The 24,672-nt window shown below is 38.8% G+C and overlaps 1 protein-coding gene across 1 annotated transcript in view; it reads left to right on the forward strand.

Moving 5' to 3' along the window:
• The first annotated feature begins 8,228 nt into the window (after positions 1-8,228).
• PAPLN (papilin, proteoglycan like sulfated glycoprotein) overlaps positions 8,229-24,672 on the forward strand; it is a 47,317-nt gene continuing 30,873 nt past the window's right edge. The window contains exons 1-2 of the mRNA XM_065754761.1: positions 8,229-8,348; positions 19,053-19,115. Of these exons, the coding sequence (XP_065610833.1) occupies positions 8,340-8,348; positions 19,053-19,115 (72 nt within the window). The 5' untranslated portion in view covers positions 8,229-8,339. The remainder of the gene's footprint in view (positions 8,349-19,052; positions 19,116-24,672) is intronic.

Raw genomic sequence — 24,672 nt, forward strand, 5'->3', positions numbered from 1 at the left:
TGGGGCGCAGGCTGTTGAGGGGCTAGCTGCTGGTTAGAGCTTCTTCTGGAAATGAAGAAAAAGTAATAAATAAAAAGGGTGATTATTTTTGTACCTTTCATCTCACCCAAACATTAGCATTAGGAGAGAGGCAAAGAAACTGATGCTAATTCTCTTCTTTGGCTATATTGCCTACACTTGGCTTCTATTGCTGTAAGATTGCTTACCTCGATATATCAAAGATGAAAGACTGGCTCTACTCTTGGGACTCAGTTTGCAGGACAGGAGTAGGTGTCTGGCGTGAAGACTTTCCTTTGTACTTTAATGAGCTTCCCAAGAGAATTCTTCAGATGAAAGCTGTTTTTCTATGGCAGACCGCATAGAGTCTCATTATTGCTCTGGCTTTTGCTGCACAGCACATACGTTACCGTGGGGTTGTCAGCCCTTCTACAGCGCAATAAAAATAAGTAGATTAACCAAGCAAAGAAGATTAGAGACACTTTGAGGAAGGAAAGGGAAGGGAGGAGGATGAGCAGAAGGGAGTATAAAAAGAGACCACAAGACTGTGAGAGCTAGGCTTGCTGGTGCATGTTACACAGGGTTGCTCTCTTTATCCCTTTTGGGTTTGGGTTAGGACGATTGAATAGAACTGATCCTGACACCATGTCAAAAGAGAAACTAGAGTCACTGGTCAAGAATATGGAGATCATGCTCTCTGAAGTAGAGCAGCTGAAGATCCACTGCACCAAGCAGACAGAGGAGGTGAACCAGGTGGTACAGGAGCTGCGGCGGGAGAACAAGGAGCTGACAGAGAAGTACGAACACATCTGTCAGGACCTGAAGGAAGCCAAGGAGGCTATTGCCCAGTTGCAGGACACCAAGTTTGCATTTGAGGCAAAGGAGCGGCAAGCACAGAAGCTCAACCGGCAGCTGTGAAGCAGTAGGAAAGAGAAGGAACCTGCTCTAAGAATGAACAGAAATCTTAAACTGCTGCAACCAAAAATCGCTGGATCAGTATTTTAAAGCAACTCTTTCCCTTCCTCCTCAGACTAAACCTGTGTGCTGGAAAAGAAATTTCTTTGTGGAGGCAAGATCTCAGATGCGGCTGGAGTTCTGCCCCAGAAGGCTCTTTTGTTAATGACTAAATGCCTCATTATGCTGTGAGGGAAATCTCATTCCAGAATCCCTTGTCAGAAATCTGAGCCATAGGCATACAGCAACTGCTGCCAGGATTCAGACACCTTCTCATGCCCCGTGGGGGTAGCATAAGGACAGAATCCAGGAAAAGAACTGTCTCTGCCTTGAGCCACTGGAGAGAGTTATGCTGTGAGACTTTGTTGAGACAGAGAGAAGGATCATCCGTCTTGACAGCCCCTGTTGCTCTGTTTCAGTGCTAGCTTTTTTCTGTGATGCTGTCCTTTGATGAGTGTCAGCTTCATTGCTGCTTGACACTGAAGGGCGTCAATGAGAGCCAACATTGTGCCTCAAGTTTCCAAGTACTTGCTATCAAGGGCATGTTGGTCCAGAGGATTTTTTAATGCTATTGCAGTTGATCTTATCTTCTTACAATTCCAAAGGGAAGAACTGGAAAGGTTTCTGTCTCAGTTTCCATTTCAATAGAGCTAAATCTTAATGACTCCATGTTCACCATGCTAGAGTTAAATCTCTGCTGAATATAACACTTGTTAACCTAAGAGCATGTTTTGGCACTGAAATTACTTTTCTTAAGCAGAAGTAATGTGTATAAATGGACTGGAGGTTAGAAGGATAAATGTATGTGGGGCATGGGGGTGGGAATTGCTTGTCAGAAGTTTTGCTTTCAACTTTTCTCTCTTCTGTCTTCCCTAAATGGCTTTTGGTGTAGTCAGTGCCAAGTCCAGCTAAGAGCAGGTGACTTCTGACTGCACAGTGAATAGCAGGAGATCTCTGAGGGGAGTCTGGAGAGATTACTGAGAGAAAAAGCTTGGATGTGTAAACAGAGAAGAGCTGGAATAGTTCCAGGAGGATCTTTCTTCATATTGGCCATGTTGTTGTCAGCTTCCTTCTTCCCTTCAGAGCTTTACTGTATTGTTATCACTGCCAGGCAAGCTCCGTCCTCTAATAAGGGCTGAAGTTTGTGAGAAGCAAGGAAGCTGCATCTGTTTCTGAGGGACTCAGAGTCTGTGTTTTATCTGGAACATAGGCACAGTGTGCTGGGGTGGGGGAGATTAACCATACTGAGAGCAGGCAGACATCACCAAGGGGAAAGTGAAGTCTGTCTGCGATGGTTTTTCTATGAGACTTCAGATAGGGGCAGAAGTTTAGCAAGACCTTTTAGGACTCAGTCCAGTACTAGTGAAAATGATTGTCATTTTGTCACTGATTATAAAATGCCAAGATAGGGCTTATAATTAGCTACTTATTGTTTTTTCTCTGCTCTGTCCTCTGCCACTTCAGTCTATGCCTGATCCAAAGCCTCTGAAAATAAAAATCTTCAGATTAATTTGATGGAGCTCTGTTCCAGGCCTTCCAAGAAGAGGGTTGCTGTTTGTTTGGCAGTCCAAGTACTGGGACATCAATGGGAACAGTTTTGTGAATCGTTGTAAATAGGAGCTATGACAACATGTTTTATTACATTTGTGCGCTCTAAACTTTTATTTGTTTATTTCTTTATTTTGGGGGTGGAGCAGATTGGAATATCTGGAAAACATTTGGGAGATTGGAATTTGTACTTCTTTTTTTTGTTGTTTTTTTTTTCAAATCTAATCTGAATATAAATGACCAGCCTTGACCCTTTGCTACTTGCTCACCAGTGACAGCTTGGGAAGCAAAAAAATAATTAATCACTGTATTTGTATAAGAACGAAAACTGTTTTCTCTGGGAATTAATTTTCTAGCCCAAATCTGCTTACCACCTGTGCTTTCTTCTACTTTTTATATATAATTAAAATGTAAAACCAACAATAAAAAGAAAACAAACATCTGAGGGATCGTCTGTTCTGGGTAAGGAATCGCCTCATTTAATGCATGTATATGTTTTTTGGTTTTTTTTAAGTGTGTGCTCATGCTTGCTAAAAATAATTATTCTAGTGTAAATCCTCTGCAGCAAGGAATGGACTAATGGAGACCCTCCAGATCTCTCTGTGTTCCCAGGTTAATCTTTCTAAATGAGATTCTCTGTGTGGCTGCCAAATTCATTCTACGTAATATTTAAATCCATGATGCAGAAAAAGAAAATGGGATTGCAGGGGCCTTATCTTAAGTTTCTTAATAATTAGTATTCTAAGTGTCTAATTTTAGGGAAAGTTGTGATTTTATATAAATATCTTAGGATTTGAGATAAGACTTAGGAAAAACTGGGTGCATTGTCCAGTGCTAGAAAAAAATTAATATAGCCCCCTCTGCCTTTCCAGTATGTCCTGGTTTTGCTTTCAGTGGTGTAACTTGGGAGTAGTTGGGTTGGTTTGAAATCAACCTAAGTCTTGTTGTATGCTGGCCCCCTGTTTTTATATGCAAACTTCTGTGTATCCAAGTATGGTCTTAGCAATGGATCAGTGCCTTCGCTTGGATCCTGAGATGCAGTATTTTGGAATGCCTTTCAAAACAATGTTTATCTGTAGTTAGTCATGGTGCTCAAAAGTTGTTTTTGCTTTTTGAACACCAACACTATTGGTGTGTGCTATTCTTCTCTAAATGGCCTAAGGATGAGGAGCTGAAACGTGTGTATGTGTGTGTAGCATTATCAGCTTGTTCAGAAAGTTGGCATGAATAGAAGTTCTGACTAGAAGTATTGCCTGATTTGGATGAGAATCAAGATAAATACAAAGCAACAGGCTAACCATTTCCTTCATCTGGGAAAGGAATGAAGTGAGGTATCTAATTCTTTGAATACAAAAAGGCAATTTATTTGAAGTCTGTCTTGGAGGGCATAGCACGGTAATTGGCTTAGTTTCCAGGAAGAGTCTAAGAGAAGGGGATCCAATCAGATCATGTGCCTGTGAGTTGGTCTGTTCCTGGAACAGATTATAGCTAGATATTGATGGTTATTTTCATTGTTCTGGGCTGTATTAAATGGAAGTGCCCAAGAAGGGAGGCTGGGTAGGAATGAAGCTTATACTTTAATTACAGGAAACCTCTTCTTTTGACACTTAGCAAGTGTGCGCTTTGGTGAGGGGGAGGGAATTAAATAATGCCCATGAGCACACAGGCTGTTGCATAGAAATCCTTGTCTTGTAGCTCACACTGAACAAGAAGGCATCTTGCTGAATTGAAAGCAAAAACTCAATGTATCTGGGGATTTTTAAGTGTATAAACAAAGAGGAGCACAAACTCGCTGGGGGGTACTTGCTTAACAAACCTTAGAATAAGCAGAAGTGGACTGCTTCTGTGCAGCCAGAAAAACATAAGGAAAACCTAGGAGCCACCTACAAGTCCCCAAACTTCACAAATCACAGCTCTAATGCTCCTGCATGAAATAAGTGAAAGAATCCTACGTGGTATTTATTTCCTTACATATCAGCGCTTCATGAAATTCTGCTTTTGGAAAGTTCTCCAGTTTTTAGAAATACAGTATCTCCTGCAGAATTTGTGCAAGTCAGCAGCTGCAGTTTAATCCTCTAGATTAAAAATCACAGAGATATGTGAAGACAGTATAGAAGGTGACTCTTTCAGAAGTTTGTCTTTTTGTGTCCAGTTACCTGTTCTCAAAGCCCTGGATTGAGGCATTCAAAGTTATGCACCACTAATTCTATGAACACTGGAGCCTATTCTCCATGTATCTTACTATAGTTTACTCTCATGCACTCTACTGGAACCCAACACTGGCAAACCAGAAAAAAAAAAAAAAAAAAAAGATCTCTGCTAGTAATGGTGCCTGTAAGAAGATGTACTAGATCAGCTATTCTACAAAGTCATGAAAGAGTTCCTTGATGGAGGAGAGGAGTGCATGAGTTACTACAGGAGGACAGCATACTTTGATGCAGTTGTGTTGTAAAACAGCTGATTGGTGTGCAGCCTTGCAACATGCTTTCCAGCACAGGTACTCGAACTTCTTTTCCTAAGGGATTAAGAGAGGTTTTTGTTCGATTTACCGAGAAGCTGTGATTCAGAGGGTTAAGTGGCATGCCTAACCTGTGATACTGAGGAGTTTTCTGAGAACTGATTTACCAGTACTTTTTTCAAATTTGAAGAAAAGTTCAAATTTAATCAAATTTGATTATTCTGCCTTATCTTTAAAAAGAAAAAAAGTAGTATGTCAGTTTATAGCAGTTTTCAGACCCCTATGCATCTGATAGAAAGTATGATGTGCTGTAGTATCCCTGATAGCAGTAGACTTGGTTTGACATCCCAGAGGCCCTTATTTCTTCCCTATATCGTTCAGTTGTCAGCATGCACCCATTTAATATGCACTCACCTCATTTTCTTCTTGATGATCTCATATGTGACCCTTAGATGCTATTGCCTTCAGGCTAACCACTGGATAGAGCTGGTGGCAAGACTGAAATGCCTGTGGTCCTGAATGTATTCACTCCGTAGTGAACTGGTTGTCTTATCAACAGACAGGAATGGTCTTGAAAAAGTGGATTATCGTACTTTCACTAAATGACAGGTGATGAAAATAATTTAAGCATAAGGATAATGTTCTTTCTTACAAAGAAAAAGTAGTCAAAACATTCTTTAGAACTACAGGGCAAAGATTTGTTTACTTCATACTGCGTTGTCCTTTTTCTGATAAGGACTGGCCTTCGTTTTGAATCCCACATTAATAGCTTCTGATTTTGTCGTGTCTCTACTGGAACTAGGAAGTATGAGCAGACTTCTTAATTTCTTTTGTTAATAAAAGGAGTTCCATCACCGTTTCATGCTGCTTAGATGTGGTAAAAGTCTGATCACTTCTTGATTTATTTCAAGATCTTAACAGGTCATCGATTAAGGCTTTATGGGGTTAAAATAAATCTAGATGTGTTTACGCAGTATCTGCTTTAACGCAGTAGGCACAGCTGTTTTTGGATGTATTCTGGCTAGATTCCAACACGGACAGTTGCATTTTCCCTGTTTCTGAACTCTTTTGTAGCTTAAACTGTCAGCAAGAACATGAGAACGACAAGAAGGCTACTATACTTGATATTTCCAAAAAATCATTAATTAAGGGTCCTACTGCTGTGAGAAGAAATTTTAAGAATCGGGTTTTTATCAATTAATCTGGAATTGTGTTTTCTTTCTATTAGCTTTTGAATCTTTAGGATTTGTTTTCAATTCTTTCAATACGTACAAGCTAAAATCTTTAAACTGATCTGCAAGTGTTGTTTATTTTGCTCAGGGACATGATTTAGCAGTGGGTTGTTATAGTTAGGGTAGTATGGTTAGGTTGTGGTTGGACTTGATGATCTTGAGGGTCTTTTCCAACCTGAGCGATTCTATGATTCATGTAAGACTAAGCATTCAGGCTTTTATTTGTGGAGGATCAAATATCATAAAGCTTGGGATATAATTGTGACAGCTGGCAGGATAGCAGCTGCCAGTGGCCAGTTGGGAGTATGAGGTAGGTGAGGAAGAAGGATAGGCTGAGGTACCATCTTTCTGAAAGAAAGGCCTGCAGGTTGGCAAAAGGAAAATTTGATTATAAAGGGAACAACAATAATCTCTATATTCTTAATTAGACATTAACGGTGTTCCATTATTGCTTCTTCTGAAAAGGGGAACATAAATAGTCATGCATCAGCACTGGGGTGTGTTGTACCTTTAAATCTTTGAGGTTCTCCTGCTTGTTGTTGGAGGTATTGACATTTTGTGTTGGTTTTCCTGTTAGTTTATCCTGAAGACTTTGTTTATTGTGTCAGAGCTAGCTTGGACAGGAAAGTACATGATTGTTTTTTGCATGTGGAAAAGATGTGACTTTTATTTGAACTCTGCCCCACATGGGATATGTAACTGTAGAATTTGAGTACTGTGTACCTTTTGTAGCTAGTTGCCAGACAAGGATTGACCAACAGGGATTAAAGAAGCTGTAGCCCTTGAATAAAATTGCTTGCTGTAGTATTTGTGTTTTTGTGTCACCTGGAGCATTTATGATGTTGGAAACTTCAGTTTGGAGCTATGTGGTGTCTAGGCTTGTCAACAATTGTCAGATTATTGTCTCTTTTCATGAGGTAAGGCAGTAATGTGGCTGACAAGAGACCAGCAATGCCAGCTCTCAATATTTCATTGCACATATTGATGTCTTCCTTGTAGATCCAACGTATGGAGTTACCTGAAGGCAGAAGATAAAGCTTTCCTTTTGAAAGTAGGGTTCTGTTCCTCACAGTTTCAAATGAACTACTGATAAAAAAGGACTCTCAAACTGGAAGGCAAACAAAAAGGGCAATCCAAACTTAAGCTTCAAAGCTATTGTCATCATCTTGGAGATGTCTGTCATACTATTTTTTAAGTAGGGCAAAAATGCTGACAGCTGTCCAGAATCTATTTTTATAGATCAGTGATCTTTGTATTTCAATATTTTATGCTTAGCAGCAGCAGATAGAATCGATAGAGGGAAAAATAATCTGTTTTCTAGATCAACAGCATCATTTGTTATGCAATAACTTCCCCAGTATCCACATGATTAACAACACAAGTTTTCCTTGTAATGCATCCAACTATATTTGTGTTCCCTCAACAGCTTTTCTATTGCTAAATTGTTCCTTCATGGGAATTTTTAGTGTGTCTAAATTTCATGACGTTTGTTCAAGGCGAAAGTAGAGAAACCTGAGCTGCCATTGTATTTTGTTAAATTCGTATCTGTATCCAAAGTAATAGTACTTTCAAATCTCAGAGATCTGCTTAACTCTGCTTATATCCAGATCTAGCTGGTAATCATATCTAAACTTTCTTTATTCAAAAAAAAAAAAAAAATTCTCTGAACTGTGTTTCAAACTTTAGTTCTAAAGGAAATAATTTTTATTTAGAGTTAGGAGCTTACTTACTAAAATGAATACCACAGTGATATGTCTCACTTTTGATATGCTGCCTACAGCTAAAATACAACTAGGGCTCCACCCCTTCAGTAACTTAAGGCACAGTTTAGAGCCAACATGTGTGCTCACACACAGATTACAGGAGCTAGAAACAATTCCAAGTTATGCATGTGTGCATGCATGCTTAGAGCTCTGGGTTTCCTAAGCAAAAGGGAAAACTCTTGTGAAGAAACTTGGAGGCTGAGGGGGTTAAATGAAACCCAACTCTCCTTTTCCTGTGTTGTAAGGCTTAATAACCAAACAGAAGCTGGAGAGAAGAGCGGGTTAGGAGCCACTGTTTAAACCTGAACGATAGGAAAGTGGTTTTTGCTGCTTGGCTACAGAGTGGTGTCAGTGCCTCCAGCTTTTGCACTCACATTTCACAGGTACATGCAGAAGGTAAGAGCTGTCTTTGTGTCCTGGGCTATCTCCTTATTCTTCCATCTGGACATCTATTTTCTTTCCGTGCTGTTTTTTTGTTTGTTTGTTTTTAGTTTTCCACTGCTGTTTCCCTTCAATTCAAAGAACACAGGGGAGAGGAGAAACCAAAATGCCTACACTGCAAAATTGGATTTTCTGGTAGGGAGGGAAGAAAACATTTCACGCGGTTGGTGAACACTGATTCCTTTCCTTCACAATTAATTACACTACAACTTGATGTAATCAAAACTATCCCTGACATGGCAAGTGAGGGAAAACAAAAGGGTGGAAGGGTCAGATGCACGTGCATCACCAGGCAGAAAGCACAGAAACTAAGACATACATAGCAGGGGTATTGACTGGAGAAACATAATTTTTGCTGGTAGAAATAAAACCCTGCCCAGGTGCTAGAACTCTTAAATCTCCTAACCACTATCCCTGTAGTGCTCAGCTGTTTCTATTAGTGTTCTAGCAGGAGAGGGAGTGTCTCCTGATCAGCCTGTATTGCTTTCAGCTGTGTGAGGCAGGATCCATTTTGGGGTCTGATCCCAACTGAACTATGCTGCTCAAACCAGTAGATCTGCTTGTGAAAGGGGTGGTTTGCAGAATGGGATCTCATCCTGGAGGAGGTGCGATATGCGAGGCAGATCAAGAAGCTGCTTAAGGGAACAGTGCTGGCGGTGAGGAGGTAATGGACTGCTGACAATGAGGTAGGGCAGTAGATTTGTCTGATGTCTTGGTGTTCCATGTGGGTGGTTGAGTGGAGGTAGAGGAATGTTTGTTTAATAACTAAGTTTCACGGGCTTTGATAAAGTTAATGATCTTGAATGGAGTTCCTATTGGCAGGAATAAGTAATGTTATTACAAGAGATCAAAGAGATTTTAAGTTTCTTTAAAGAAACTGTCTCTAGAGACCCTAAAGAACACCTTATATATTACTTTGGAAGGGTCTTCACAATGCTTAAGAGTTTCTCTTACACCTTCTGTATTGTACTTAAAATGGCCCTTCACCAGCTTTTCTGCAAAATGTCTTGCAACTGATATGTTTTTCTCCTGGTCTTTTAGAGACATGTTATCTTTTGTAATAGCAGGGCATTTTCCAGGGTCTGTAAATGGAGCAGCTGTGAAAAACTGTTTTTCTCAGGTGCACCTTGTTGATGAGCTGGTGTGCTACACAGCCACGTGCATTGGATGGCCTCACCCTTAGACTTTTAGGACTAATGCTTTGCTCTAAAAAAGAGTGAAGGGAAGTGAGTGATGTGCAACAGAATTCGGTAGGACTGTGTATCTTTGGCACGTCACTAGCTTGAACTTGTGCTTGTTGAGGTTAGTGAACAGAAAGATTTATTAATAAAATGCAAAAATTAAAAGCAGAAAGTAAACTTGAAGTCTCCAGAAATTTTGCTTTTAGTGTATTTTCTTCATCTTGTGTAAGATACTTTAGACTTCAAGTGTGTTTCTGGGTTCTGACACACCAGAGGGCATCCTGGCAGCTCAGAGCGGTTTGTTTTTTAAATATTTTGTTTCATGAATGTAAACACTTGATGGTTTAGGGAAGTGCTGTGTTTGGGGTAGTTACTCTGTAGCATGTGCATATTCTAAATCTCTGTACTAGTGAACTGTCCACGCTGAATGTAGCACTAGAAAATTTTGACAAAAGACTTGAAGGGACGTTCAAAAGAAGGTATAGGTTTTTCTGTGCTGCTTTCTCTCTGTGTATGATATTAAGAAATAAAGCAAATGTATTTGCTTTAATTTTAAGGGGAGAGAAGCAATCACGGTTGTAGAATGAATATTTTAAATGCTGATCTTCAGTAAGTGATAATCTTCTGATGCGAACTCTGTATCTCTGTTTTTGTGATGAAGTTCTTCTTTCTCTGATCTTGCTTGGTGAAATATCTTACTTTAGGGATTACTTGCCTTACAAAGTTGGCACAAAGATTTGATTGGAGTCAATGTGAGAGACTGCGCTCTGACTTGCTGAAAGGATTTAGGAAATGGGAAAAGAGGTATTTTGTTGGTACTACCAAGAAAAATGTTTGCAAGTTTGGTTATGACCCTTAAAAAAAAAAACAACACTTGTATTTATTTAGAAAATAGGAAACCTGCAAAAAAAATAAAATAAAAAAAGTGTATATGTATATATATCCACTTTTGATTGAGATCTCCTTCTGACTGCAGTGTAAATAAGACAAACTTATGTTCTGTGTCCTGGAACAGGTAGGGTTTACGCTGCCAAAAGACTTTCTCTTTGTTCAGAGGAAAGGCTTAAATGCTAATAAAATGTTAACCATTCTATGATATCATGTATATGCCTTGTGACTCATTAGTACACAGGAAAAAAATAAAAGCTTTTTTTTTTTGTAAGAGGATGAGAGATGCTATATTTGTATAGGAACAGCACCTAGAATACATTGGATATAATTACAGGTGTTCTCATGATTGGTATGATCTCATGATTAGAGCCTTGTCCTTAGCTGATAGAAGGAGGAAGTTTTTATTTTATTTACTGAAGAAATAAGATGCTTTCCTTTTAGATCTTTGAGGAACATTAAAACTGACAATAAACTCTCTGGAGTACCCACCATGGCTACAAAGACTAGACATTTGGATGACTGACAGATGATTGCTCTGATCTAGTACAGTCATTTACGGTTATGCCCATGGTATGATGGCCTTGTCAAAAGAACTTATCTCACTGGAAATTATACTCTGCTGAATGCAGTTTCACCGTCTTATTTTTTTAACCTTACTATTGAATTTGAAATAAGATGTTGGAGCACAACAAATCCTGTCTTGGATGATGACTAACAAAAGTTCATTAAATGTGTGAGGAGAGACTTTAACATTAAGGATTTGATTGGTTAAGTACTTGTATGCGTAGTCTACAAACAAAACACTTGTTTACGCTTCCCTATGCAGTAACAAGCTTAAGCTTTCCTGACATACAGACATGATGTAAGGAAATAAGTACTGCCAAACGATTATTTCACTGCTTAACTCTTAAAGAAGTAACTAAAGGTTCTGCTTTGGGCATCTGTGGTTAAATAAATAAAACGCTTTAGAGCAAGGAGCCAATCTATATCTAGATTCCGCTGTTTTAAGTTTGCTGTGCTCACACAGTTGAGCACGTGCTTCCTTCAAGATCTCTCCAGGCACTGCTGTGCAATCACACTCTCATAACATCTTTTTTGTGAAGTTAATTTTTAGTGACAGATGAAAGATGCTTGTCTGGTGTCCTTAGAGACTCTGGCCTTATTTCCACTGGCTGAGGTTTTGCCTTCAAAGTAAGCTGTGGGATCTGATTTTATTATTATTATTATCATTTATTTATTAATTTTATTTTCACCTATCTTTTGTTTCTACTTGTGTTAATCAACTTTTTGTTGCATAGCAATGGAAATAAGCCTACTGATTTCTCAGGAAATTCCTTCTTATTGTCACCAAAGGTACATCAGCATCATAGTCCACAAAGGTGGTTGCTTAGGAAGTAGATGTACCCACAGCTAGTTTGTTGTGCTTGGCATATTGGTAGCTTTATGCAGGTAAAATTTAACTTAGAAAAAAAAAAGCCATTATTTTAGATGTAGAAGTAGCAGCAATCAAAACCCATGTGAGGGTCAGGGTAAATATTTTGGTTTTTTTTCTACCAACATTGTTGTTAGTCACCAAACAAATAAATCTAAATATAACACAAGTGTTTGGTGAGTACACTGTTGAATGTAGTGTTAATATTCCTTCAGAGAAGAGATGTAGATCTTGCAAAGATGCAGAAAGCAATTTGCTTTTTTTGTTTGTTTCCTTTTAAGATAGCAATTATTTATATATATTTTTTAACCTTTTGCACAGCCTGTAAGTTTACCACGTTTATGTTTAGAATGAAATGAAGTTAAATAAAATTGTAAGTTGTTCACCAGCATCCCTTATCTTCCTAAGGGATTTTTCAAATTTTGAATTGGAAGGAGTTGATATCAGCTGGCTAGCATGCTAGCAGTAGAGTTCAGTGTCAGGTAACATTTCAGAGCAGCCTAAATAATTCATTTAAGTGAAATCTGCTACTGAAGGCAATAGTTGACCGAGAAGGTTATTAGCCATTCCTTTTTGATTGTTAATGTTTGGGACATTATATCTTCATCGTGTGTTTTCCGTAGTCAATGTGTGACAGCTTTTTGTGATATTTGCTGTCTAAATTAGTCTGTGTGACTCGTCTATATCCCTACGTGCTCTCACTCTTAATTAACTATTAGGAACAGTGAGACTACCAAAGTAGAAGGCAGAATCCTATCTCCTTATAATGAATTTTTAGCTGCAAACCCAATAGGGGAAGGCTAGATGCAGAAAAATGAATCTCAGCTGTTATTAATAGGTAGACAGATAGTTGTCGTCATGAAGCACTGTATAATCTCCTGCAATAGGGAGATTGGGAAGGAATCAGATCAACCTCTTCCCTACCCCCCAAAAGGGTATGGTGCGTTGTCTTACTAGGCTTTCCATGTTACACAGTCTGATCTTGCTCTTTCACCCAATGATTTTTCAGCTTCTGTTTTGTGTGATTGCTGTATTCAGTACAAAACTGTGTCAGATAGGCTGCTATAGCTTCCACAGGTGTTGCTGAATTTGACATTACTATAGGCTGGCAGTGTTTTAGGACTTCAGAGTCAGCAACGATAAGCAATGCCTCAGTTCAGGTTTTGTGTGTGTTATGAATCAGATGGAAGGCTGAGAATGTTGATACAGCATTCTGGAAGAAGCTCAGATGTTGCTATTATTCAGCCGGTACTCTCCTGCTGTGCTCATTAGCATGTTTTTTTCTTAACTTTTTAACTTAAGGAGGTAAATTTTTAGAGTTATTCAGCTGAAAAATTAAAATGCATAATATTGCTGAAAGTACATCTGTGCAGGATTACTTTCTTGGCGGGGTTTCTTTAACTCCTAGCATGTATGTAGAGCGAATTAATAAATCTGTATCAGTGATTAAAAATACATCTGTAAAACCTTTACTCAATTTGTGCTGTTTTACTTTATTCTTCCTCCCTTCTTGCCACTATACACTTTCAACCAGTTTTGTATTTAAATACACATTTAATAAATGTTTATCCACTGCTTTGTATACGAACGTCTCTATAAATGTGGCTTGTTTTGTGGTTAAGACAAAGGAAATTCAGCATCCTTTCACTTAAAGAAGCATATGCAAACGAGTAGTCTCATCCATCCAGCCCAAAGGGCATCTGGGCCTGAATTTTCTTTGGAGAAATATAAAATAAAAATAATTTGCTGTAGGCAGAGAAGTGATCGGATAGACACCGTGTGAAGATGTATGTTGGATGCGATGTCCTCTGTCCAAAGGAATATTTTTGTAGGTTCCTCTGGGCTTTGTGATGTGATCTTTGTTTTCCCAGTGCTGCACTCAGTATAAATTAAAGGAGTTTTTTCACTAAGCTTGATCCTTATTCCATTACCTCCTGTTTCTCACCTTGCCCTTCTTAATGTATCCGTGTATTTTCCATTTTTAAGTCTTTCACTGAAAACCTGAGAGATACTTGTCAGTAGCCAAGGGTAACAAAGCAAAGATGCAACATGAGAAAGCAACGCAAGAATTCCTAGTGTCCTCAGAAAGAGACTTCAGTGAATGAATAAGGAAATTGATGCTGCTGGAAAACTGGACACTATAATGTTCTTTCTGATTTCTGATCTTCTTTATTAGGCTTCTAAAAATACAGTAACTGAGGGAGATACAGCAATCTAAATATGTGGGAGTGGGGCGTGGGAGTGGAGAAAATGGGGAGGAAATGCTGAAAATGTGCTAGTAGAAATCATGGTGACATCTTCTGCTTTAATGCTAGATGTGCTAAATTTTTCAATAAGAAATTTTGATCTGCATTGCAGTGAGCAAATATTTATTGCAGTTGTAACCTGTGGCTCAAACTGTTCAAAGGCAGCTTATCTCAGGATAAGAACAATAGATCCACATTGAGAATTCAAATCCCTGACTGGGATGTGAAATTAGCCTGAAATTAAGTGCCTGCTCAGGCTGGTACTACTGGCTAGCTTTGGCACTTAAGCCTGGCTTAAACTTGTGTGGCAGCAGGAAAGTATCCACCCTGAAGGACACTGTTTATCTCCTGCCTTTCAGAATAGTTTGTGACCAGAAAATGTGGTATATGCCTTTGCCCAACTGGGGGGTGATTCACATGCAAAAGAAGATTGGTTTGTCTTATGTGTTAAGCAGAGAAGAGCTACATATTACTGGCTGTTCAACATATATATATTATTTATTTATTTTTAAGAGAGAGAAGCACTGGAACTAATGAAAGTCAAATACTTCTGATTTCTTGACTTGATTCTGTAGCATCTAAACAGCTTAAGCTATTGTTTAAACGAGGCTGGGTTACTTGCGATAATCTCTTCCAAGTTTGGATTCTCTCCTATTGAAAAGTAGTTTTCTCTCCAACAGAAGTTAACTTAAATTTCAACGGTTCAAAAACATTAGTTTCACAGTTATTTTTACACACACGTATGTATACTGGCAATGTAGATCTTGTTTTCCTTGGAGCACAGATGTTGAGAGGTGATTTGAAAAAGAGGTCAAGTTTAAGTAGATGACCACAAACACCATTTGTACATTGGAAGGAGAATTTACACACATAAAGAAAACACTGAAGTCGTTACAATTATCCTTGATTCTCTTCAATGTATGGCAAACATATTCCTGGTCCTCATGGATGATTCGCTGATCTTGCAGAGCCTTCATGGCCCTGGATAAAACTTGTAACTAAATAAAATATTTTCAAACCAGTTTGCTGTTGGCTTCCCTATAGAGATAGCTCCAGGACTACCTGTCTGTCTTTTCTAGACATTTATTTGTTAAAACTGAAGCTTATTTACTGAGTACATTCACTGTTAAGTCCTGAAATAAGGATGTCTATCTGAAGTTACAGATGAATTACATCTAGATGAGTTAAAAATGTAGTATCTCTTCGTCTCTGCACTGTATTCTTTTTCCTTTCAAACGAAAGTTAGCTTTTCTCCTTTTGAAACCTTGAAATTATCTGACTGTTTCGCAGTCATTTTTATGTATATACACAGACAATATGGTTCCTGTTTCCTTGGGAACATCAATGTTGAAAGATGAGTTGTGTCCAGACCTAGAATTTATAGCCTTTGCCTCCTGTCTGTTGTGCCAAACAGAAGTCAACGCTGTGAACACAACTCAGAAAAGGCACCAGAATGTTTTATGGGTATTGTCAGAAGTTTCCACAAAATATTGTTTGATCGTTTTTGCTTTGGAACAGAAGTAAATGTCCTTAGTTGCTAAATTCAGTTTCAAGGTTAAAATTCTCCAGTGTTAATCAGGTTTGGGTTGGCCCCTGTTGGAGAAAAGAGCTTCATAGTCTAGCTATGGACATACCCTTTTTTGACCAAGCTTCTGGATAGCTGGAACCATTCACCAGTTCATGCCTTTTACTCATATAAACTGAGCAGTTAATAACAGATGCAGTTGGCTAGAAAACTTGAATCTCTTCTGGTATATTGAACAGAGGTTTCAGTTGGGCCTGACTCTAGTTCTGGTTGAAGATCCAGGTTGGTCCTTACTTATAGTGAGTTGATTCTCATATTCCCTCTTGCTGACGTAATTTCAGATCTTAGTACTATGGCAGGAATTCTTACTTGTTAGATTTCCAGCACATGTTCCATATCTGGGGCATATAGTCACCATTTCCCCTCAGGCCCTGCTACTATTTCTGAATGGAAGGGGGGTGGAGATGCTGTTCTAGTAGTGGGAAAATGTAGAAGGGGAGCATTGAAAAGAATTAAAGAAGGGCAGGAGGCACAGAGCGCAGCAGCTGCTGTTGTCACAAGTGAAAGCACTGCAAAACACTGTTCTTTTCTTTCCTTCCCCCGCACACTCAGGCTTTGGTGAGAAGAATGGCAAAACAAACAGAATAACATATGTTGCCATATCCCAGGTCCTGCAAGGAGTGAAAGAGCCATTAAATCCAGAAGCATAACATGACCACTTTTTGAAGGTTTCAGACAGATTCACAGATCCCATCTGTTTAATTTCCAGTTGGAAATAATGCAAAAAGGATCAATGGTGAATACTGCATCTGAGGAAGCTTTCAAAATAACAAGTTTGTTGAAGCTCAGAGAGTCGTCCACAGGATTTGTTTTGCAGTGGAGCATTCAAAAGGCAAAAAAGTCCCTGTTCCTCCTCCTGACCATTTTTCCTGGAATCTGTTGACTAGTTTAATAGAGCTAAAGTTTTTAATGCTAAATTTGGGCCAGATGTTAGACACATGAAAGCAATTTCCATGCTTGTGCAATGGAACAAAGATACGAGTGAGCACAAGAACTATAACCTGTTGCTTTTTGCAAGGGATTGTGCCATATATTTATGCTGTTTCCAGTTGTCTCCTCATACATTCGTTTGTACCCTGTCTGGCTAGAACCCTCTAAGATGCTCTCACTACTTGGAGGCTGGTAGCACTGCTGGCTCTGCTGATCTGTTTTTCTAGCTTGTTCTCCAGGAGCACTGTGGTTTGGGCCCACCTCCTTATTTGCCCCTAGGTTCAGATTCAGGAGTGGGCAGTACATTAGCAGCAGTGCTAGACTGCTGTAGCAATGGATGTGATTTCCACAACTGTCTGTGTGAACCTGAGAACAGGAATTATGAGAGAGGAATGCTGAGGAAGAGATTTTTCTCTGGACAGTAAGAAAAGAAGCTGAGCAGTCTTGAATATCAATCTCTGTTTGACATCAATGCCATTTAAAAAAAAAACAAAAAACAAAAAAGAACACTTTTCTTAGAATGCCTTTTGCACAAACACAGTGGTGCAAAGACATTATAAGTTACTTCCGAAGTGCTTTGCTGTTTTGTGTGTGTAACTTGTAGCAAAAGTGTTGTTTTACACCATCCCTTGGAAATGTTCAAGACTGGGTTGGATGGGGCCCTGGGCAGCCTGATCTAGTGGTTGGTAACCTGCTGTAGGCAGGGGGTTGGAACTGGATCTGTAAGGTCCCAAGGCCTTAAAGCTGTTCTATGATTCTGTGATCTCACGGCTGTCCTACCTATCTGAAAATGTCATTGTTGGGCTGTGACATAGATCTAGCTGTTGGCCTCAGCTGCTCTGAGAATGTATTTAACCTGTTACGGAGGGCAGCTCTAGATGGTTTTTTCCTTTGATTTTAATTGAAAGAGAATTAATAGCACGTGTGTGCAGCAGAGGGTACATAGTCTTTTCTCAGTTTCTGAAGAAGGCTAATCCAAATTGAATGGAAGTCTATTCATATAAAAAGCTCCAAAAGCTTCATTTTCTTAGGAATTGTATGATTGGCATTCAGAATATACTGACAGAAGCTTATTTTCTCATTACATTTCCTTTGCATTTCCCTGCTATTTTGCACAAAGAATTTGGTCCGACTGGGTTTTCAGTGCTTAATTTCAGTACTCCAGAGGAAAAATATTAGAGAACAAGCTTTTCATCCTCACCACTCTAAGTGTTGGGAATGTAAAAATTTATGTTATATATGGATTTATGGAGCTGTAACGAGCAGAGTGGATTCAGTGAGACACAGCACTACAAGACAAATAGTTGCCCATCATAAAGTTATTTGAAATATCCGAATACTATATCAAGCATGTTTCGTTTTGGTTTTGGTATGATGTTATGATTTTATAGCCATACTAGAATTGTGATATCTGTTTACATTTTATCTGGATTTAATAGGCAGGCTAAAGTAGCCATATATGATTCTTTAATATTAAAAGGGGTGTCATTTGTGCTTTTTTTTATGCATTATGAAAAGAAGGCTTCTCCTTCTTTTCTTTTCCCAAATTTGAAAGAAACTTAGTCTAGATAAAAGCTATGCTAGGAGTGTCTAGTGTCTGTCTTCTTTCTGGGCTCAGTCAACAGGTCATGAGAAAAGGACTATAACAAGTAAGCGGTATAATGACCAAAGTGCCCTTTTTCACATCTGTAAACTGTGGTAAATGGTGGTTGGTGTGGTTTTGGTTGCTGCAACTCACAGGAGGAAGGATAAAGTAGCAAGAGGCAATGTGCCAGTATAATGCTGAGGTCTCAAATTAGCGTAATAATTTTTTTTTTTTGAACAGTTGTATCTTGTCTTTATAGTCTGTGTGGCCCTAATCTCCCTTCTAGCTCTGCAGAGGGGATGCAACTATAGATGGTTAAATCTAGTTGTAAGTGTCTGTGACAAACTGTAGGATTTTAAACATGCAAGATCACACAAGAGACGTGAAGCTTAACCAAGCCACACAGGATGACTATAGGGTACAGAAATGTTAACTGTGGAATTTCTTACCTTGGGTTGGTTGAAGTCGTTACAATCTTAGTGTTTTATCATGTGTATATGTAAAAGGGTGGGAGGGCAGGCAAGCAGTGGCATGCATCTTCCATTGTGCCTGGGGATTCTGTTCTCATAATACCAGAGGAAAGTTCAGGGAAATATTTGCACTTGGTAATTACTGGCTTTCTGTGCAAGGTAATCTCAGTCTTTGCAGACTCTACATTTATCCGGGGATCACAGTGATAAAACTGCTCTTCTTCTCTCGTCCTGATTTTAGTTCCACCTCACTTTTTTCTGTATGGTCTCTGAGCTTTGTCACCATACAAGTAGCAAGGAAGCAAGCAATTCTGACCAATAATCTTTGCGTTCCCACAGATGGAGTTGAAGAACTTGCTCCTTCTGCTCCTGCTAGCAGTGATGCTGCCTTCTGCATTTTCAGTAAGTAAAAGCTCTTTTGAATACTTTTGCAAGAAATTCTGCTAAGGACTGTTGATATCTCTAACTTAAGTGCTTTCAGAAAGCATTTCCAAAAGATCTAATGGGTTGAAGTTACCAGGCCTACTGTGGTACTTTATGAAAAATCTGCTGTGGCACTTCAGAAAATTCTGGTAGTGCCTTTGGCTTGAGAGTTGTTATCTGCAAAGCAGTAATTGCTATATCCTGCTTCAGAGCTTTAGAGAACTGTCACTGGAAGTAAGAAGAATGAATCTTTGGTTATCTGATTTAAACCACTAGGACTACATGAAGGAGAGAAGTTGTATGGCTTTAAGGGGAAATGTAATAATTATATTAAAGCAATTCAGTATTGTCAGAAAAGGAACACAGCTGTTAGGAACTCGGGTTCCCCTCCCTTTCTAAGGGAAAAGTGTAACCTTTCTAAAGTAAATGAAGTTTGAGAGCAGTTTGTCTGAGTTTAACTTCAATTATATTGATGAGTTGGACAATCTGAGGTAAAGAGTGACCTGCTGAGTAGATGGGAAGACTTTAGCAAAGGAAGAAGTGGTATGCTTATTAGGTGTAAAGGAACAGAAGAGGGCAGGTGGAAAGAGGTAATTATCACCTGAGTTAAGTGTTTAGTGGGAGTCACGAGGAATTATAAATTTGCCACTAAAATTAATGAGTACATAACTTTTAATCTCTAGTGCAATTATGAAATTCTATTCCTACGTACTGTATTTGCAAATGCTTTGTAGGTCTTCTTTGAAGATCAGGGACTAGAGGCCAGAAATCAAGCAGAGTTTGTTAGCTGTCGTAGACTTTTTATCTTCAAGTTGGAAATATGCATTAATATCTTATTATATCTTTCTGCCTCACATCTGATAGAAGATTATGCTTTATGTTGAAAGAACCACAAGCACTTTATTCAGTTCATCTGCTTGCCTGCCTGTCTGCAGCCTGGTGATGTTTTGGAAGGGAAATGTCTGAAATACCCTGCAAATACAAATGCTGGCATTTCTCTTTAGCATTAGATTGTCCCCTGCATGCAATCAGGAGCTCCTCTTGAAGGCATGCTGAATGAAGGAAAAAAGGTTTTGCTTGGCCACTACTTTATTTCAGCTTCCCTAACTGGATCTATCCAAGCTGTAGAAAGATGGGAAGATCCAACAGCACTGAGGCATCCTGCTGTGATGATTCTCTGTATTTTTTTTTTCTGTAAGGGAAGAGAGAAATGGTGTTGGTTTGGAATAAGCAATTGTTTACCAGTTATGAATGTGAGGATGCTAGACCATAGTGAGAAACAGTCAGCTTCTCAGAGCTGGAGCTGACAGGAATGATGGTGGTGGTGACAGCTCAAGTTAGGGCTGAATGAGAAAGTCTTAGAACAGGCAGCCCTGGGAAGTGGTGCAGTCTCCATTTGTGTAGATATTTAAGAGATGTGTGGGCTCTGCACTAAGGGACATGGTTAATGATGGGCATTGGTAGGTCAGGTTCTTAGTTGGACTTAGTGATGTTTCCAGCCTAGATGATTCTGTAGTTATCATGCAGCACCTGTGGTGTCTACTGTTTTACACCAGGCTTTGAATTATCTAGAAAAGGAGATCATCTCTTACATCTAGCTCCTTTATTTTTTGCTATGTGTTAGTACTGGAAACTACAGCTGGGTTGTCAGGAATTATGTTAGGGCTAAACAGTCAGAAATCTAAGAATAGTCCAGTGCACTTTCAAAACGTTCAGACCTTGTTTCTAGGAAACGGGTAACAGTGGTAGTAATGAAAAATGCCAGGTTTGGGCATTTTTATCACGACTCCGTGTTTTCAGACAATGATAAGAAGTTATCAAGGTAAAACTGTCTGAGCCATGTCCATTAGTGCTTCTACTGATAGAACAGTGCTTGTTGTGATTTAGAGAAATCGAATGCTGAAGATTTTCCATGTGAATAACTCTTTTATTTTTGCTGGGTGCATATATTTAACATGACTGTGTATGTATATTGTATAATTTGGAGTAACTTCTGATTTGTAAATATGATATTCATCAGAATTTTCTGCCTCAGTTTCTTTTTTTACAAGTGTGATTTCCTGTCGACAAATTTTTGTAGCTAGAATTCCTTCTTTCTAGATTAGAAATGTCATATCCATACATACCCTGATACTGTTTCAAGGGAATAGTTTGATTTAATGTTTTATGATCCATGTTCATCAGCTGTTAGACAATGCCAAATACTTTGTTCCTTGATTGCACTGAAGATATGCTTGAAGTGAAAGCTGGTCTCAGGCATGGGTGAAAATCATATTTGAATGATTTTCATCTGGACAATATTGTTTTCTATGGGTCTGTATATCTTGGTTAAAATACTAGTTAATACTAGTTAATTTATTTTGAAACAATGAACACTGTTATTCTTCAAACACTGTTTATTAAACTTCTAAATCTTCTAGATCTGACAGAAAGGTCAAAAGGTACAGGTGGACCTCAAAACTGAGGTAATACAAAAACAGTGAAAATTACTTGAAGAGGGAGAAAGGGAAGAAGATTTTGATGTTCTTACTGATAGAAAAGTTAAAAAAGTAAAATTAAAAAAAAAAAACCAACAGCATAGGAATAATTGTACTGTGTAGAACCAAAGGTTTGTTATGCTGTATGTTCTGACTCCAGCTACGTCATAAGCATAGGTCTAGAAAAATCTATAAGAAGAATGGTGAATACGTACAATTTTCCTCAGCATGCATCCACTGTCCAGTCACTTGTTGTTTATGAACCCTCTGGGCTGGAGTAATCTCTGTTTCTCTTCCCTAATCTAGTTCATTGTCTCCTTGAAGCAATCTAGACCTCTAACGGCACAGCGTTTCTGTCAAAACCAAGATTCTGCTCATTAGTGACTGGATCATATGTCATCACTGTATATGTTAAGATAGGATTTATTTTTTTTCCTGTGCATCATATACACGAAATCTCAATTTTCATTTTAGTAACCCATCACACTTACTATAATGTCTTTCTGTAGTTCTTTGTGGTCTGTCTCTAGTTCTCTGTCTTTTATTACCCTTATCATTCATCTTTGTTATTTCCATGTTTATAATGTAACTTGTGAATGTGTTGGGTGGTTCAGGTTCCTTACATTGCTGCCGTTGTCAGGTTTTGCAGTGAATGGAGATTTTACTTCTACATTTGTTTTTGTCTTCTGGCCACCTGTTTATTATCCATGCAAGGATTTTCCTTCTGGCTACTTAGCTTCCCTCAAAGCTTTTGGTGAAGGATTTTGTTGAAAGCTTTTTGGAAATCTGAATTTATCAGACAGAGATTATTACCTTTGTTGATATGTTTACAAATCTCTCAAAGAACTGCAATAGCCTTAGAAGGACTTGTCTTTAAAGTTGACTCTTTCCCGAATATATCTATGCAGGTATCTGCTAATTCTGTTCTCTATTACAGTTGCTATTAATTTATTCAGTAGATGCCAATTTTATAGTATGTGGGTGTATAATTCCTTGGGTTCACCTGGGACCCACTTATAAATTGGTGTCAGACTTTCCACTTCTCGGTAATCACATACTGAAACAGTTTTAGCTGAACGTGTTGTCTGCCAGTATGTAGTCATTTATCTGTTTCAACTTTGAGTTCCTGTTAGGTCACTTGGATAAACACTTCCTAGTGACTTCATTCTGTGTGTTTTGACCACTTTTCTAAAATCAGACTGTGGTCATAAAATGTTCTCACAATCGTCTTCTTTGTGGAGCTTTCTGAATGTCTCCTGTTTCTTCCTCAGAGATTCCAATAATTAATTTAACTTCTCTGTAGTGACTATCTTTTTAGCTTGCTCTTATACTCTAGTCAGCTCCAGGCCATCCAGAGCCTTAGGGAGGCTTTCCCTTTCTGACAAGTAGCCATTACCTGCACCGCCCACTAGCCAGTAAATGAGTATAGTCAAGTGAGGCAACACCTACTAAGGCAGAAAAGAAAGGAAGGTGGAAAGGGACAGCTATATTCTGCTAGAGCACATAATGGGGTAGAGTGAGGTGTGTTGAGAGAGGTAAACATAGGAAATATGGGAATGAGTTTGAAAGTATAAGAGAGTGAGCTAAGTACTCTAGGAAGAACCTAAAGTGTCTGGAGTGGCTGAATTTGTAGGAGGAACAGATGGATTTTAGTGGGTTTGTTAGAGAGAATACGCTAACAAGCCAGGGCTAGGGTGGTACAGGGGAATGGAAGATGTACACAGTGAGTGCAAACCTCAAGCCATGAAAACTGTTAAAGCCTTGCTTTTTCTCTTCTTTTTGAGAAACAGTTTATCTTAATAAGCTTCTCTCTTCTGTATCATTTTGTGTTTCACTTCCTGCTGTCACCATCTTGTTCTCTCTCATTCTTCTTTTTCCTAGGTTTGTTCAAATGCAATTCTTTGATTGCTTATTCATTATTCATAAAAATTGTACTTGGCATTCTTCACCTTCAAAGCTCTTTGCAAGCCTGCTGTGTCTGAGCCAAGATCAATGGTTAAGAGGGAATTATAAAAAATGCTTTGTTCATGTAGTCCTGATTCATTTGCCTATTTTTTGTTGCATTTTAGGCTAATGCCATAGCTGGTTACAGATGGATTTATCTTGAAATTGCATCTGTTGAAATAATAGCATACATCTACAATATAAATGAGATATACTGAGTGTTCTCAGCCCCCTGGCAGTTACGTGTGAACACTGAATGCCTGATCTTGCAGGGCTTAGCTGTGTGGAAATATTATAGGCAGTCATCATCATAGTACAGAGCGGGTCTTCTGAACATAGAAAGTAGAAGGAAATAGCTCACATCCCAAAGCATACATATCCGGTGTGTTGTTTTCCAAAGCCTTGATGGTATTGCTAGGCTTTACTGGCCCTGACCAGCTTCCTTCCACCTTTTCTAGAGCTCGAGACACCTGGGACACCCTCAGACTTGTCAGAAGCGACACCACATCAGGGCTTGTTCCCATCCCCAGGGAGGTGCTTCGTGCCCGGGGATGGACATGAGAGAGGTTTGCTTGTAAGGCCCTGCTCTGCTGCCCCCAGGGAGATCCTGCCACTGGTCCCCAGTTCCCATGGAGCAGCCAGTCCTCCTTGGCACCTTGACAGTCTTTTTTTTTTTTTTTTTTTTTTTTGTCTACCTCATTAATCCTTCTGTAAGAAATAAAGTCTTTCTAAGCAATTATTATTCAAACTTAGTAAAGACATATTCTTCCCCAGACACTTCCTATTAGCCCAATCTTTGGCAACAAAACCATAGTGGAATAAATGCACTTTATTTTGTAAAATATTTGTTTTTTACCTTTCTTCAATAGATGTTTCAAGTGAGGCTAGAATTCAAGGTGTGTTAAGATAAACCTTATTTCAGAAAATATAAACCCCAGAATGCTAGTGTTTATCGAGCAACAGTAGCACAGTGTTATTTGAGAAATGTTCTGGTTTTAACTGTAGTTTTACACTGCAGAAGTGCTGTATAAAATTCCAATTACATCTGGGGAGTCAGCTTCATGTTACTAATGTTATCATTGGCAGCTGTATCTGTATTCAATGGGTAACAATTA

The sequence above is a fragment of the Cyrtonyx montezumae genome, unplaced genomic scaffold, assembly GCF_038088225.1.
Source record: "Cyrtonyx montezumae isolate F1298 unplaced genomic scaffold, pur_monq_1.0 scaffold_10, whole genome shotgun sequence".
Classification (NCBI taxonomy): Eukaryota; Metazoa; Chordata; class Aves; order Galliformes; family Odontophoridae; genus Cyrtonyx; species Cyrtonyx montezumae.